The sequence below is a fragment of the Megalobrama amblycephala genome, linkage group LG3, assembly GCF_018812025.1.
Source record: "Megalobrama amblycephala isolate DHTTF-2021 linkage group LG3, ASM1881202v1, whole genome shotgun sequence".
NCBI classification, from domain to species: Eukaryota; Metazoa; Chordata; class Actinopteri; order Cypriniformes; family Xenocyprididae; genus Megalobrama; species Megalobrama amblycephala.
Window position 1 is genome coordinate 58,087,853 of NC_063046.1, and position 17,079 is coordinate 58,104,931.

General features: G+C 35.6%; 1 protein-coding gene across 2 annotated transcripts in view; it reads left to right on the forward strand.

The window, feature by feature from the left end:
- Positions 1-4,227: 4,227 nt before the first annotated feature.
- ipo7 (importin 7) overlaps positions 4,228-17,079 on the forward strand; it is a 30,215-nt gene continuing 17,363 nt past the window's right edge. The window contains exons 1-4 of one of the 2 annotated variants that reach the window (XM_048186213.1): positions 4,228-4,490; positions 10,437-10,518; positions 15,795-15,948; positions 16,036-16,194. In XM_048186213.1, the coding sequence (XP_048042170.1) occupies positions 4,407-4,490; positions 10,437-10,518; positions 15,795-15,948; positions 16,036-16,194 (479 nt within the window). In that variant the 5' untranslated portion in view covers positions 4,228-4,406. The remainder of the gene's footprint in view (positions 4,491-10,436; positions 10,519-15,794; positions 15,949-16,035; positions 16,195-17,079) is intronic. The other variant, XM_048186214.1, reaches the window with a different exon arrangement.

Here is a 17,079-nt window from a genome sequence, read left to right on the forward strand (position 1 = left end):
TCCCTGAAATTCCAAGTTAGAACCAAGTTAGAGTGCAACTTTGTAGAAAGAACCTTTTTGTTTTCTAAAATGTACACAACTTAAAAAAAGAAACATCACATAATGCAAATAAGTTTTCACAGAATATGAATATGTTAATAACTTAATTTTGACAACAATGTCAGATAGAACCTTCTAATTCCAAGGGGACGATTAGTTAAAGCACTGTGAACTAACATGAACAAACAATGAACAACTGTATTTTCATTAACTAACATTATTGAGCAAAACACATGAAGTAGCACTTCATTTTAACATTTACTCTCCTTTAACAATCAGAAGCAAAGCATGCTGGGAACTAGAAGTCTGTTGCAACCACTGATTGCAACTCATTTCATGAATGTGTGTATATGTGTGTGTACAATACATTTAAATGTGAACATGTATGTGCAATATATGTACACAATAAAGGATAAAACTGTGAAAATTACACAAAATGCTATTTTTGTCTTTATATTTTATATGTATCAGTACATATGTCACGTATGCTCTGAGACTTGCAGGTAAGATCCAAGTGCAGCTTTATTAAGGGAAATCCAAAATCGTAGTCACAGCCAGGCAAAGGGTCAAAAACCATAAATCCAGTCCATACAATAAGCAAGAAAACAAAACAAGACAGAGTGCTCAGAAGTGCATGTAACAATATTAACACTCGATAACAGAGAGAAACAAACTGGGTATAAATAGACAGACACTAACAACATAAGTGAGTCATTCCACGAAACCGGTACGATTTGGACTTAAACATTTTTAGATTTTTTACCAAAATGTATTACTTTTCTGAACACCCCACAACATTAATGACATATTTAACTTCCAGAAAAACATATTTTCCCATCTCAGGCATCAAATCCCTATTATTATTGGTCATTATTTTAAGTTATGGACACTATGGGAGCTCTCTGAATATTATTATAAAATGTATTTGTGATAAAATCAACATTTTCCTATTCATCAGATGTCCCTCACACTAATTCAGGAATTGCAAATATAAAAGTTACATAAAATCTCACACTTTTGCTATACTAAAGCCTGAAATGAGCACTTTTTGTGACAGCAACCTCATGATTTTGATCAAAGGCTTAACTTCAGAATTTGAACTAAAATCAGTATTCTTATGATTGTTCTGAACATTTCAGACAGAGTTCAACTAACTTTAAATTACTTTTTCATAAATTTAATAATAATAATAAAAATGCAGGTGTGACGGGGATAAGACTTTTTGCCCAAATTGGCCACTGCTCTAAATCTAGTGAATAAATGTAGAGCACATGGCATGCATGATATTAGGAAATCATGAATAATGTTGAAATAACAAAGATAATTTTCACAAGTAATAGTTTTCTATCTTTAATTGATGTAACAGGGTTGAGTCGTTAAGCTTGACAAACACTATTTCACAACATAATTTAGTTATAATTATTAAAGAAGGTGGTAACTTGCCTGTGTCTGCTCACAGTGTTGTTCAGAAGACTTATATGATGTCACTTCCTATTAATGATGTCACGTAAGTATCAGTTCATTACGGTTTGTGTAACGGGGTTGAGGGGTTACTGAGGTAGAGAACTAAATTATGTGATTTTAATGAATAATCATGAATTTACTTAGAAAAAAACATTACCAGCAAAAAAGCACAGATGGATATTTATGGGAATGGCAAAATGTATGGACTTTTTTCTCATTGTATTATTCATATCCCAAGTACACTTTCATAGAAGGCCTTGAGGGACATGACAAAATAGGTGGTGTCAACTGAAAAAACCAAAATAATTTCTAATATGAAGAAAAAAATGTATGTCATGTTTTTAAACATTATTAAAGGAAAACATTTCAAGTAATACAAAAAGCTTTTAAAAATATATTTTAGTGGCCCAATAGATAAAATAGAGAGGGACTCAAATCGTACCGGTTTCATGGAACGACTCAAGTGATGATTCCGGAACAAAGGATTATGGGAAATGGAGTCCTATGAGTGATGCAATAGTCCGGAGTGGAGTGTCCTCTGGTGGCTAACCAGGGCACTCCAACTGATGATCATAATATATCCATACATGGTCAATGCATATTGCAGTATATTGAAAAATATACGCACTATAGTTCCCATATATGGAAATGTATTATGTAATATATCGCATTATATTTTGCAGTATATTCGTATTTATTTTTGCTGCTTACAGCCCCGGCACAAGCGACTAAGACACACAAAGTAAAGTTTTAGTCACAAAGGCTCAGTTAAAATGTCCAAATGTGTCTCACAACAATTCCAAGAAGCATTTCTGGGTTCCAAAAAGTCAATAATGAGCAGCTTGCAAAAAATGCAAACATACAATTTTTCTTGTCCTACGAACCATTATGCAGGTGTTGTGGGTAACACATTACAAGTAACGCAGGTTATGTAATCAGATTACTTTTTTCAACTAACTAGTAAAGTAATGCATTACTTTTAAATTTATAACAAAATATCTGAGTTACCTTTTCAAATAAGTAACGCAAGTTACTTTGTTTTCCCATTTATTGACTGACAACTCTCCTGTCCTTGTGTTGAGAGTGCAGAGGGGTTTGTGTGCGCTGTGTAGACTAAATGAGAGCATAGATTTACTCATTTATTTCTGTGTCCTATTCTTCTGTATTCCAGAATTGCAGCACAGCTGAAAGGTTTGTTTGTTTAAACTGCGCCCTCTAATGTACAGGCGTGAATTTGCATTTCCTTCAGCCTGAGTCTTATTCATTTCACTTTTGGTGTGAAAGGGCCTTAAAGGAACACTCCACTTTTTTTGAAAATAGGATCATTTTCCAACTCCCCTACAGTTAAAGCTGTTGTCCGTACCTTTTTTTGTGTTCAAAATTTACAAAAATTATATAATGAGAATGTACAACATGAATCCATTTTCCAAACCATGTTTTTGTCTTACCCTGAATCATTATGGTACACTTATAATAAGTGTTTTTATATTCAGACTATTTCAGACCGGACTGGTAGGACCCGCCGCAGAGTATCACCGTAACTGCGTGACTCGCCATAGACATGCACAGAGAAAAGTAGCTCCGGCTACAATGTTCTTCCGTAAAACGCGTGCAGTTCTGTTTATTAACCGCTAGAGGGCCAAAAATCGCGGACTGCATCTTTAAACAGTTGAGTTTTACGAGTTTTCGAATCCATTCAGCCGATCTCCGGGTCTGGCGGTACCACTTTTAGCATAGTTCACTGAATCTGATGCGTAATATCATTGCGCCTGCTGCACTCATGATACGGCAGCTCCTTGATTATTATGCCGGAATGAGAGTATAGTTCCTAGCCAAATCGGCCTAGAAAATCGCAACTTTTAATTTTCCGTCAGTCTTAGTACATGATGTAACTGCAGAAGAGTCAAGTTTTAAAAAGAAAAAATATCTAAACTCTTTGGTCGCTCTCTTTTGAGTGAGATGCTAACGGTCTAATCAGATTCAATGAACTATGCTAAGCTATGCTAAAAGTGGTACCGCCAGACCCGGAGATCGGCTGAATGGATTCAAAAACGGTAAAACTCAACTGTTTAACTCTAGGGGAGCTGGAAAATGAGCCTTTTTCAAAAAAAAAAAAAAAAAAAATGGAGTGTTCCTTTAACATTTGCCAAAAATAGAACTTTTTTGTTGTTATAAAAAACAAACAAACAGGCCAGCCCAGATGAAAAAAAAGTAACGAAAAAAGTAATGTAACTCATTACTTTCCATAAAAAGTAACTAAGTAATGAAATTAGTTACTTTTCAGGAAGTAACACAATATTGTAATGCATTATTTTTAAGATATATAGATCATACCATATAATATGTTTTTTTTATTTCCCAGAACCTTACGTAAATTGGTTTTATTAAAGCAAAAAACTACAAATACAATGGTTAAACTATGGTAAGTGTAGTTAAACCATGGTAACCACGATCGTTTTACACTAACCATAGTTTAATTATGGTATTTGTAGTAAAACTGTGGTTATGGTAATCAATCCGCCAAAAATACTACACTTGGTTCATTTTCGTAAGGGTTATTATTGTTCTTTTAAGCTTTTTTAAACGTCCAATATATTAAGACGATTCTAAACACCGAAATTGTTATTGTGTACACACAACTACAGTCACCATGGAAACATGTATTGTATTGCGTTAAGTAGTTTGGAGCTCTTTTAGTGAAACGACAAAAACTACAACTCCCTACACGTCCTACTCGTGGAACGGAAATTCGCTGTGGAGAAATTGGCGCTGATCTATCCGGCCCATCTCGACTGCTCTTCCTTTCGCGCCGGTAGCAGAAGAATCGAGCGTCCATGTGCGCAGCGACCGGGACTTCATAGATCACTGAGCCTTCCGAATCCGAGCCAGACCGCGACCTTGTAATGGATCTCAACTCTTTGATCGAGGCCCTTCGGGGCACCATGGACGCAAATTTGCGTGAGGCCGCAGAGAGACAACTGAACGAGGTAAAGTGATCGAATGATGATGATGATGATGATGGTGGTGCGCCTCGGGCCTTGCGCAGCAGGAATGCTGAAGCTGTTATTTAACTTTATTAAAATGTATTTTTGAAACCATTTTGTTGGATTATAGCTCTTCAGTAATATGTAACATGAGTTGATAATGTATTAAAGGGTCGAAATCATATATTTTTTACGTTCTGTATCACGCGCTAGCAGCTCGTGTCCGTGTACTACGTCACCGCGATAATGGCTCGCGCAAATGTGATTGTGTTAAACAGACGATACGGCGCTTAAATGTAACATAGCTTTGAAAAGTTGATCGGAATGGAGAAGGTTGTGTACGTCTTAGTGTTTTGAGGTCGAGTGCTTAAATGTGTGAGCGTGTTGAAAGTGTTTATTTGGTGTGCGCGCGAATGTGCTAGCGCCCGAGATGCTAGGCGCTAGTGTCTCACGTGTCAACATGAGGCAGGAGGCTTCTTGTCATCTCGCGCTCTTTATAAAGCCCTTCAACAACTTAACTCTCATATTTTCTGTGGTCACACTTAAACCAGCACGCGGACAGGTTTCGATTCTTCTTAAGGTGTAAAATCGCTATTCTGGCACTATTTTAGGCCCGTTTCTTTAGCGAGCTGCGTCAGTATTTAAAAAGTACTGTGGTACCAAGATGTGTCAGATGGTGACATCATGATAATTTTATAAATATGTTAACATTAGTTAATGCTTTAGCTAACATGAGGCATGTTTTATTACGGCTTTTGTTAGGTAAAAATAGATCATTAATAAAAAAAATAATAGTTCATTTGTTAGTTCACAGAGCATTTACTAATGTTGATTAGAACAATGTGTTAGTAAATGGTTAATAGATGTAGAAACATTAATAATTATACGTTCATTTTAACTAATATACTATACGAAACCTTTATTGGAGAGTTACTGATTAAAAATACTGAATACTATGGATATACATGGTACTCCAGGGTATTTACCATGGTACATGTAGAGATGTGCAACGATTAATCGCGATTAATCGTTTGCAAAATAAAAGTCTGTTCACGTAATGTTGTGTATAATAATTATGTATATATAAATACACACACACATACGTGTATATATTTAAGAAATATGTGCATGTTTAAATAAATATATTTATATATAAATCTAACATTTTTCTTAAATATATACATGTATGTGTCTGTATTTACATATACATAATTATTATACACAGAACACATATTACGTAAACACAGACTTTTATTTTGCAAACGATTAATCGTTGCACATCCCTAGGTACATGTCATTAAGTCATAGTTTATTTTTAGGATAGTCATAATAGATGGTGGTTTCAGTTTTGGTTGCTACCTGAAGTCTTTTTGCATATGTAATTGTTACTTTAACTTTTTTTTACATAGCAGTACCTTGGTTTTGGGGGCATATCAATGGTAATACCATATGTTTTATGCCACTGTACAACTCTTTTTCTTCATACGTCATGGTATTATCATATAATGTGTGTGACGCAAGGATAGTTTTACTTTTAATAACTAGATGTATTGTAATAGCAATAAAAGATGTCATTGGGGCAATTGACACGTACTATGAAGATTCATTTGTCTCATTCACTAATATCGAGTGTCGTGTTTTTAATAACCAAGGCGTTGCTTTTGATTTCTGGAGTGTGTGTTGGTTTGTCACCACTCACTAGATATTTTTGGTAGATTTGTTAGTCAGTTAAATCCCTTTTTTGCTTGCTTTGCTTCATATGTCAGGATTAGTCAGCTATTAGGTTGTTAGTCAACTTTTATTGTGTGGTATCCAGGTGCTTGGGTTTGTTTATTAGGATTGCGAGACCTGCGAGTCTCATTTATTGGTAATCTGTATACAGTAGTTGTTACTTGAGCAACATGAGTAAGATAATACCTGAGCCCATAGACCTGCCAGGAAGCCCTTTGTTTTTGCCCAGTTTTCAACAGTTTTGTTAAGTTTAATGTGGATTTTGAAGAAGTCTCAACCAGGAGGCCGCAGGATGACTTAAAAGTATTTCAAATAGTAAATTATTATTAATATATTAAAATATTCTAGCTCTAATATAAATTAAACTGCAAGAAAACAGTGGCACTTTATTTTACAGTCCTATTCTGCATGTGCATTTACTTATAATAGTAATTACTACTGTAAAAAATAACTGTTGGTTTAACTTAAAGTTAGTTACCTGGTTGCCTTAAAATTGAGTTCATTGAAATTAAAAATTTGAGTTAATACAATGAAGGTGACTGGTTTAATCAACTCAAAATATTATGTTATCTGAACCACAATAATTATTGAAGTTGATTTGACAAAAGAAAAAAATATTTTGATAACAAATCATGAAAATAATTTTTTACAGTGTAGGTACTAACCCTGAACCTACCCCCAAACCTAACCCATAGATGCCTTATTACCTAGTACTTTCCTAATATGACCAATATTTTTATTGAAGAACATGCAGTTATGGAATACACTACTATTTTATTTGATATTTTGTTTATACATGGTGCATGTGATTTGATTTAGTCAGTCAGCCATTTAGTTAGTTTATAGTTACTTTATTTTAAAGCTGCAGTTCGTAACTTTTAGCGCTCTAGTGGTTAATAAACAGAACTGCATGCATCTTGCGGAAGAAAATACTACTTTCTGTTTATGTCTATGACAAGTCATGCTGATACTGGGTTAATCTGCAGCAGTGCAGACCAGTCTAAAATAGTCTGAATATAAACGCTTATTACAGGTGTACCGTAGTAATTCAGGATAAGACAAAAACACGGTTTGGAAAATGGATTCATGATTTACTCGCTCATTATATAAATGTTGTAAATTTTGATCTCACAAGTTACGGACTGCAGCTTTGTGTCCTTTTTAGTGTAATTATACACAAGTTGTGAGTAATATTAATTAACTACATGTACTTAGGATTAGGATTTGGTTTATGGTTAGTTGTAGACATCGACCGATATATCGTTTTCCAGATATTTTTCCCTTTATTTAAGCATTTTCCCAAAATCAGGTATCTGTTTTGTAACATTAGTGTCACAGATAAATGGCGCCACCTTGTGGCTGTTTTGACGATTGCGCACTCAAAACATTCTCAATTCTCAAAACAGCCACAAGATGGGGCCATTTATCGGTGAATCAGATATTACAAAACCGATAACTGATTATGGGAAAATGCTTAAATATCGAGTAAGTAAAGATCGCCTTTAAAGATGGAGATGAGGCAACAGTGGTGTTCAAAGGTACAATAACTAGCGTCCCTTAATTAATAAACTTTATTTAACATAACAGCCATTAATGCACAAATGAGATGTTACGTTAATGCTTACGTAGGTTAAACTTGGCTCAAAAATATAGAGACGAACTCACGGAGTCACGTTATCCGTCAGGTCCTGTCCCAATAAAGACGAAACTTTACATGAATTAAATAAAACAGCCATGAATGAGTGCATGTTGGAAATAAAAGTGTTGAATTTAATTCTCTCTGTTGTCTATGCTCATCATTAGTCTCGTGAAGTTATTCATTACCTGTTTGTTTTCCTTATCAATGATTTTATTTATAAAAGACACTTTAGTGACAGTGCACTCGAATTATTTTTGCACTTTCAGACTATTGATGTAGAAGTGTTTTGTATGTAAAGAGGGAGTGAAATTGCAAAAATTACAGTATTTATAAAGTGTTAAATAAAACAGTTTGTTCAGTTCAGTGCTGTTATAATTGTCAAAAACAAAATAAAACAAATATCAGTTCTATATATTAGTTTTCAGGCACATAAACATGCAATAATTGGTAATAGAAAATCAATATTGTTCGATCTCTAGTTGGTTGCATGTATTTATGCATAATTTATAGTTATGTCTATAGTAACTACATGTAATGTGGAACAAGCACACTGTGAAAGTGTTAGCATTTATTTCGTTTTATCTGTGTATCATTTTTTTTCTTGTATGCTTCTGCCAGACTGTAATGTCACTATTCTTTTTATCATTCTATTGTTTTTATTCAGCTATTACTGTCTTTAGTTTGGCATTAATTCACTTGCCCACCCACATTGCTCTGATCCATTCATACATGTATATATTTTTTTAATTAAGATGATTTTCTTAGGGCTTTACATGAATTCTTTTGACAGTACATCATTTAATTACAGGAGTAAATTAATAAAGTTATCAAGGTCATTTTGGAATTTTCGCAAATTAATTGTCATGCAATTTGGGGGCCTATGAGTCAAAAAGGTTGCGGTTTCCTGTGACACAGTCACTGTCTGAGCTGGCCGGGCTCCAGCGGCCCATGTGGACGGCAGGCTTGGATTCCTGTGTGCTGACGCTTTTGCTGGTCGGGTGAGAATGCTGTCATGGCATTTCGGGCTGCGTCCTTTTATTCAGAGATTGTTACGATGGAATCATCACAGGACATGTTATGGGGATAGTTCACCCAAAAATGAAATTTATCCCATGATTTACTCACCCTCAAGCCATCCTAGGTGTAAATGACTATCTTCTTTCAGACGAAGAAGTCTAAAACAAGAAATTTTAAAAGGAAATGTTGGGATATTTCTCTTTTAAAATTTCTCATTTTAGACTTCTAATTCGTGACCGGTGTTTTGGTTTGCTCTCTCCTCTGCGCTTCCACATGCGTCAGGTCAGAGATTACGCTTCCGCCCACAAATCGATGTGTTCGGTTGTTCGGAAACTAGTTTATTATAGTTAATAAAGTTTTAAATATGGATATTTTTCGTACAAAAACCCATCGCTTCGCTTCAGAAGGCCTTTATTAACCCCCTGGAGCCGTATGGATTATTTTTATGATGGATGGATGTATTTTTTGGGCTTCAAAATCTCGCCCTCATTCACTACCTTTCATAAAGCATGGAAGAGCCAGGATATTTTTAAATGCATCTCAGATTGTGTTTGTCTGAAAGAAGATACATATATACACCTAGGTTGGCTTAAGGGTGAGTAAATCATGGGATAATTTTCATTTTTGGGTGAACTATCCCTTTAATCTCGGGGCACTCTGTTTTTGAAAGAACATATTCAAAGGAGGGAAATCACATTGAGATGACTACAGTTTTTGATGCGTCACCATTTACGGTCAAGTTAACTAGATGTCAGTCGTTTTTTCCACAGAAATCTCAGCTGACTAGTGCGTTTTGTTTATTTATGGTGTTCCGTATCAGATACCAGAAGTAGATGTGGTGTTTGTTTGGAAATGAACTGGCAAGTGTTTGTTCATCAATGCAGCAATACAGGTCTATTTGTAAACCATTTACACTGGCAGTTTATACAAAGTCTGTTTCATGACGCACGCTGCAACGTTGCGCTTTGTACTGACCGAATTTCTGTGGTGTAACCAAACTGCAGCTGTATTTGGAAAATAAAGTGATTTCTCCATTTCCATACTGAATATTTCCTTTAATAAGAGCAATGAATTAATTTGGGAATTATCGCACAAGTCGTGCAACCTAAATCACTCTTACACCTAAATGGTTATTAATCTACACCAGGGTTATCATAATAAACTAAAACTATTAAAAACATTTAATTGAAATAATGCTGACACAATAAATTAACCATTATTTGAAAAATTAAGTGCAAATTAGAATTAAACTGAAATAAGTTTGTTGAAGCACTAAAATTAATTCGAAATAAACTAAAACTGAAATAAAAATAAACCTTTTTAATAGCATAATTTAAAAAATAAATAGTAAAATGACAAAAGCACATGACAAAATTACTAAAAATTAAACAAATTAATAAACTAAAAATAAAAGCTAATTCAAAATAGGAATTACATTACATGAACTGTAATAACACTGATCTACACAGAACTGTAGCTTAAATCATCCAGATTCAGTCAGACGTGTTAGGCAAGTGAAATTGTGCATTTATTACATTCTTGACTGTTTTTTCTCTCCACAGGGCCACAGCCAGGTGAACTTTGTGTCTACACTACTGCGGGTGACCATGTCGGACCAGTTGGATTTGCCTATAAGGCAAGCAGGTACGGTTACGACTCTTTAAGATCTACATCCTCGTCCCCTCCTCTGCAGAATTCAGTGTTACTCCGAATGCTACTGTCATACTATTCAAGATGTTCAGGCGGTGAACTGCACATTCACACCTCCTTCTCACTGTCACTCCGTGAGCGTCCCTGTTCCGCCTTTAGTATCAGATGTCATATGTTGACACAGAGCTGAGACATTCTGTCACTGTGTGTTTGAGTAACACACACACAGACTGCATACATTTGCCATTGAAGCCAGGGATGTAGTTATTACATTACATAGAAATTTCTCAGCTGTTCCAGGAATTTACATTAATAAATTAATTTGTCATTTAATATTACTACTTTTCAGTTGTATTTTTTTTGCTGGGTGACTGATTTGAAAAGTTAGTAATAAAATGAGCAATAAAATAACCCATTACATAGGAAAAAGTGGCAGGTGTATTATTTTTGGATTTGCACTACAAGACTTGAAGAGTTTATTTGCAAAAACATAATAAACTTTGTTCAAAGCGATTGCTGTATCATGCGCTCAATATGACCAGTCATTTCGCCATCATCACCCGGGAGTTGAAAGTGCACCTGAACAGCACGCGTCGCTATCTGCATTTAAATTAAACTCATTTAAGCCTTGCCAATTTAAACATTCGAGTGCAAGGCGCGAAAGAGAACTTAAGCGTGTGCTGTGAGAAGAATTGTGCACTCATCCGAAGCGCGCAAATACTAAGGTCTCCTTCAAGTCTTGTGCTTGAACGGACAAATTCACACAAAATTGTCAACAACCCGTCTTGGCGCGTATCCTAGCCAGCATAGTCGGTTATGTCTTAAGTGAACTTATACACTCGAAAGAACGCATGTGTTCAGTATCTGTACCGATCCGTGTATTATGAATGTGTCTGAATGTCTGAATGTGTTTTTAATGTTAATCAAACAACAAAACACAAGTAAATCACGCATTGCTGATGACTGAATTGTAACTTAATAATTAAAAAATGATTGATCTTTATTTAATTTATACAGTGAAGATTACAAGCAGTGTTGTTTTACATTTTATTAGCTACTTTATTCAGTTTCTGTACCTGAAAACTGGATGCATGAAAAAGCTTTATTTATTTGTATCTTTGCTTTCCTGTATTTGTGCCGTTTGATTATTTGTTCATGTTTTCTTTATTTTTGTTTGACAGTAGTAATCATTTACCTGAACATAGCACGTACCAAAACCGTGAGCCCACGCTGAACAAAAACTCCACTGTTTTGAGCGGTGTTGAGCATATTCTAACTAACTTAAATCCGTCTGATCTGCCATCATGTTCACATGATCAACAGATATGTCTGTGATTGGCTACAAAGCTCAACACTGCAAAAACACGTTGTAAATAGAAACCTTCACAGAACACTTACACAAACACAGGAGTGTTTTCAAGTGATTCATTGAAAGTTAATGATCAAGAAAATCGATGGTGGTTGCCAAAATATTTTCAATGCAGGAAAATCCCTGTTAAACTTTCTTTTCTGACTGCACAACATAACCACTATGAAGAAAAACATTACTGAGTTAGGAGGAGCGCGCTCAGTACATTCTTCAAATAGTTTGTGTCCTTAGTGTTGTAGAAGAACTTGATGGATACTATGTCGTTCTTGAGTGAGCTTTTTTTGTTCTTCGTCACAGGAAAAGCAAATGCAAAAGATCGTGGACCGAATCGTAACATCCAGTCATTTAAAACACAATTTACTGTAAAGTTGAATGTAATGGAATTTGTACTAATAAATCAAACGCAAGGCTGTACAATTAAATTATGTGACTCTTAAACTGCAAAAAGAAATATAAAGTCTATGCATGCATGTCTCTGTGTGAATGAGCGGCACGGTTTCATTTCTTTCTTTTTTTTAACCATGTTTTCAAGGAATTAGATTAGATTTGTTTTTCCAACTTATTTTAAGTCAAACAGCAAACCTCTGTTGTGCAACAGTTTATTTGACAAGAAATAAAAACAATTATGTTGTGAAGGAGTAAAAGTTTTATGAATTAATTTGATTATTTCTGTTTAAATGCAGAAACCAGAAAAAAAAAAGAAGAAAAAGAATTTGGGGAAAATGAAATTTGAGAAAAATAAAACGGATTTCTTAGAGATCCCTATTATACTGCTTATTTTAATAAATTATTAATTGGTAAAAGTTTTATTACAATTGATTAGACATGCTTTTTGATTGAGTATTTGGTTAAACCATTGAAACCCAGTCTAGAACAATTAAAACAGAAAGCACAATTTGGGAAATTATACACTGGATTTAATAGGACTCTTTCTGCACAAAGAAAATGGTAACCGTGAACCCAACTGTCAGGTGGTTGACAAGAAAAATTCTTCATACTCCACTCAGGGCTTTTATTTATTGCATTGCGCAGCATGTGACGACGATGCATCATCTGACTTAAATTTACTCCAATTAAATTGAAGTGGCTGGATGTGCTTGTCGTCACTGTATTAAGAGCTGCGCTCTGACCACCAATCCCTCATCATAGAATCAAACTAAAAATAATTAAAAGGGTAAGGGGGGACCACCTGACCACTGTTTGTCAGTTCAGTGATCACATGCCCAGTTGCAGATCATGGCGTAGATTCGGGGTAGAGGGAGGCATGAGAAGAGTTGCTGATTCAGCAGCAGCAGGCAGGATTACTCTCTTCCGGCTTTATGAACCCCGTCTGCCATGAGTCTGCTGTTTGATTGTCTCTGGTCTGACTCGTCCTCAATGTCAGCTAATTCTGGTTACGTATTCAGCACTTGCGCTGACATCTTTGTGTGCTTAAACCATTCACGGACTGTATTCCACGTACGTGGTCAGGCTGTCTGTGAGGAACGATCGTTAATTTTACAACCAGAAGAGGCGGAGTCTCCAGATGCTGCTTCTGTATTTTAATTTTTGTGGATTCAAATTTAACGGTTAAATTAAACGGTAGTAATCAAAAACCGTGTCTAATAAATTGAAATCATGAAATGTTTTATTTATCAATTTATTAAAAGTTTATCAAAAAATACACTTAAGGCCATACTTTTTTTTTTTTTTCCATATTCCATGTATTTTGATCTAACTTCTGGATTCTGTTTTAAAGTTAATTGAATTTCAATGATCAAACCAATTGAATTCATAAAACTTAATTTTTTTTTTTTTTTTTTTTTTGGACAATAATAGATAATAGATGGAAAATAATATGAAATGTTTTTGTTTTTTGTGATTTAATTTTTCTGGATTGATGATTTAATGAAAATTTACTTTCAAAAATGGTGGTAATTAAATGAAGGCATAATTTAATTTTATTACATTTTAATAGATTAAATGTTTTGTTTTGGCAAACAAAATGCTGCACAACAGAGGTTTACTATTAAAATGAAATTATTATTTTTTACTTTGAGAGGTACATTCTACTGTACAATTGTAATGTTGTTTTTTACAATTTCAAGTCAAACTTTTTTTAACAGGTTGTCATGAAGACCTTTGAGTGTTTGTGTATATATGTAAATGATATGATTATAGTTTTTCTCAAATAGAATAGTCGCAGCTCTGGAAATGAAGTTCATGTGTTCACATAGTGAGATGGCAGACGCTGAAAATACCAAGATCATCACACGCATCAGTATGTGTAGTTGACAAAACCACGTCATTCAGTCACACAGACGTGCAGACTTTATATTTAAATGGTCTTTTTGAAGTGTAACGTTCAGACTCGTGACCATATTGCAGTTTAATTAAATGTACAGCCCTACTTTTGATCTATTCATTCAAAATGTTCCAAATTCTGTGACATTCACCGTTACACAGTAAATTCCATTTTTATGATTTGGATTCCAAGTTTTCCAGATCGTGGAAATCATAGAGCCCTATGAGTGCCCTAATGTATGAGCGTATGTGGTGAATCTGTGTGAATGGAATTAAAGCGGCTCTCTGGCGAGGCCTCAAGTACACCTGCTGGGGTTTTTCAACAGATGCACAGCTGCATTGAGTTCCTGACATAGCTCAGGCTTTCTCGACATCATGTGGGCATTCAAGCATGTTAACCTCAGCCTTACTTTGTGTTAGCTGGGCTAGGTTTCAAGGCCAACAGGTTTTCAAATATGTTCAGAATGACGTGCTGTCATGCCACTTATATGTATTTTTCAGAATGCATTAAGGTGCGATCACATTTACTGTTGTTCTGTGTCTTTTTGTGGGCAAAATGCGATTTGATGTGTGAAGGTGATCAATTTCCCCACTCCAATTTCGCTTTGGGTTGTAAACGCGAACCGCCACACTGACCAACAGAACGTTGCCTGATTTGAAAGTGACTTCTGGGAGTTGTGCTTCATACATTAGACATTGGACCTTTTTGCCCAGCAAATATTGGCAAACATGATCGCACCTAATTGCTAATATTCCAATCCAAGCATAATCTTTGGGACTGAAGTGGCCTCAAGGGATTGACACTTATTTTTCCCCCAGGGAGCATGTGTGCTTCTCAGTTGAAACAATTTAGGAGCATTTTCAAAGAAATGATAATGTATCTAATAATGTGATATATTTTTTTTTTTTCCCTTTAATAAAGGGATACAAATAGACATTTCTAAGCTCATTCAAAAAGATGAGGGAGATACTCTTAGAACCATCTACAATATTAACACCAAGTAAATAATGTCATAAATCATCAACAGTAGATCATAAGCAATCGTTAGACATAAATGTGCAGTATTCCCTGATGGCGAACTGATCTAAAAACCGCGAGCCTGTAGGGTGCGCAGCAGTGCTGCGTTTTGACATTGAATGTGCAGCGCTCCTTTATTTAATAAAACCATAGCCTTTTGAAGTTTAACAGTCAGCTTAGACTGAATCGTGATTTCAACCCCATATTTAAGACCTCTTACAAAGATAATTAAGACATTTGTTACACCATTTGAGACCATTGAAACCCCCGGTTTCACAGACCAGGCTTAAGTCTAGTCCCAGACGAAAATGCATGTTTGAGCTGTTTTAACTGAAGGCAACTTGCACTGACATATCTTAAAATATGTCAGTGCAATTGTTTTGTCTCAAAATTCACACCAGTAATGTATTTTATAAGGCGTGTTTATGAAAGCTACTTAAATGGCCTAATCCTGGCTTAGTCGAAGCCCTGTCTGTGAAACCATGCCTAAATTTCGTTTTTTTTTTTAAGGACTTATTTTTATTCCTAAATGCATTTTACAAATGCGACTAAAATTCAGCCCTGGCCCTGCTGTCTCTGACCTCTGTCGTTGTCGTTCAGGTGTGATCTACCTGAAGAACATGGTGACACAGTACTGGAGTGAAGGAGATAGTGCAAACACTGAAGCGCCTACCAGTAACATCCCCGAAGAGGACAGGCAGTTCATTCGAGACAACATAGTGGAGGCCATCATCCAATCCCCAGAGCGCATCAGGTGACACACCGCTACGTGTGCACGGGGTGGGGAGGGATGAAGGATCACTTTCTTTTCTAACCCTTTTTTTCCTCCTCACTTTCACAGAGTGCAACTCACAACTTGCATTCACCACATGATCAAGCATGACTACCCCAGTAGATGGACAGCTATCGTGGACAAGATCGGCTTTTACCTGCAGTCTGACAACAGTGCATGCTGGCTGGGCATCCTGCTGTGCCTCTACCAGCTGGTGAAGAATTACGAGTAAGAGAGGCATGAAACACTCACAGGTGGTGTTCAAACTGAGCACTATTTCTGAGAAACCTGGCTTTGACACGGAGTGTCTGATTTGATTTTACAGTTGCTCCAGTCGTATTTGTTAGTGCATTCAGTTTCTGTTGTAACTACATTACACTTCACTAGGGCTGCACAATTAATCGAATTTAAACTGCACATGATTTGGCTAAGGCAGGAAATATATTTTGATTTTATTTAATTTTAATTTTAATGCGCAGCTTGTCAGTGAAGCACGGCTCTGTGATCAGTATGCTTTTCCGTCTGAAAGCCAGAGGGCGCTCTCACGCAGAAGTACGATAACTCGCCTCAATTTAGGAAATTCCTATGGGCGTCGTACTACCGTTTTAGCTGAATAAACAGAAGATTGAAACGCTTTGACTAATAAACACATGACTACAACAATATATCAATAGTAACAATAGTACTTTAAGTCTTCTCGGGTATTTAAATGGTGATAAAGTATATTTATACTTCAATGCTAATTGACGTAGCCTTTATCACTGTATAGAATACTATGTTGTGTGCCTTATTTTGTGTGAGAAGTCACATCATCTCAGAGAACGATGTTTTCAAACACTCAAACTGTCATTATTAAGTGAGTTAAACATGCTATTAAATGTGTTTTTTTTTTTTGTTAGACACGAGATTCGTAAATGCTTCTCGTGTTTGGAAAGGATTGACACGTATTGCTTTTTCAAATGTACATTTATAAGTGCCTTAAACATGCAGTGCTTTCAGATGGAGCAGCATTTACCACTGATCACAGAGCTGTGCTTTACTGACAAGCTGCGCATAAAAAAACAAAATTTGCAGCCTTTGCGATTTCACAATTGAATTAAGCCAGTCGGTTCA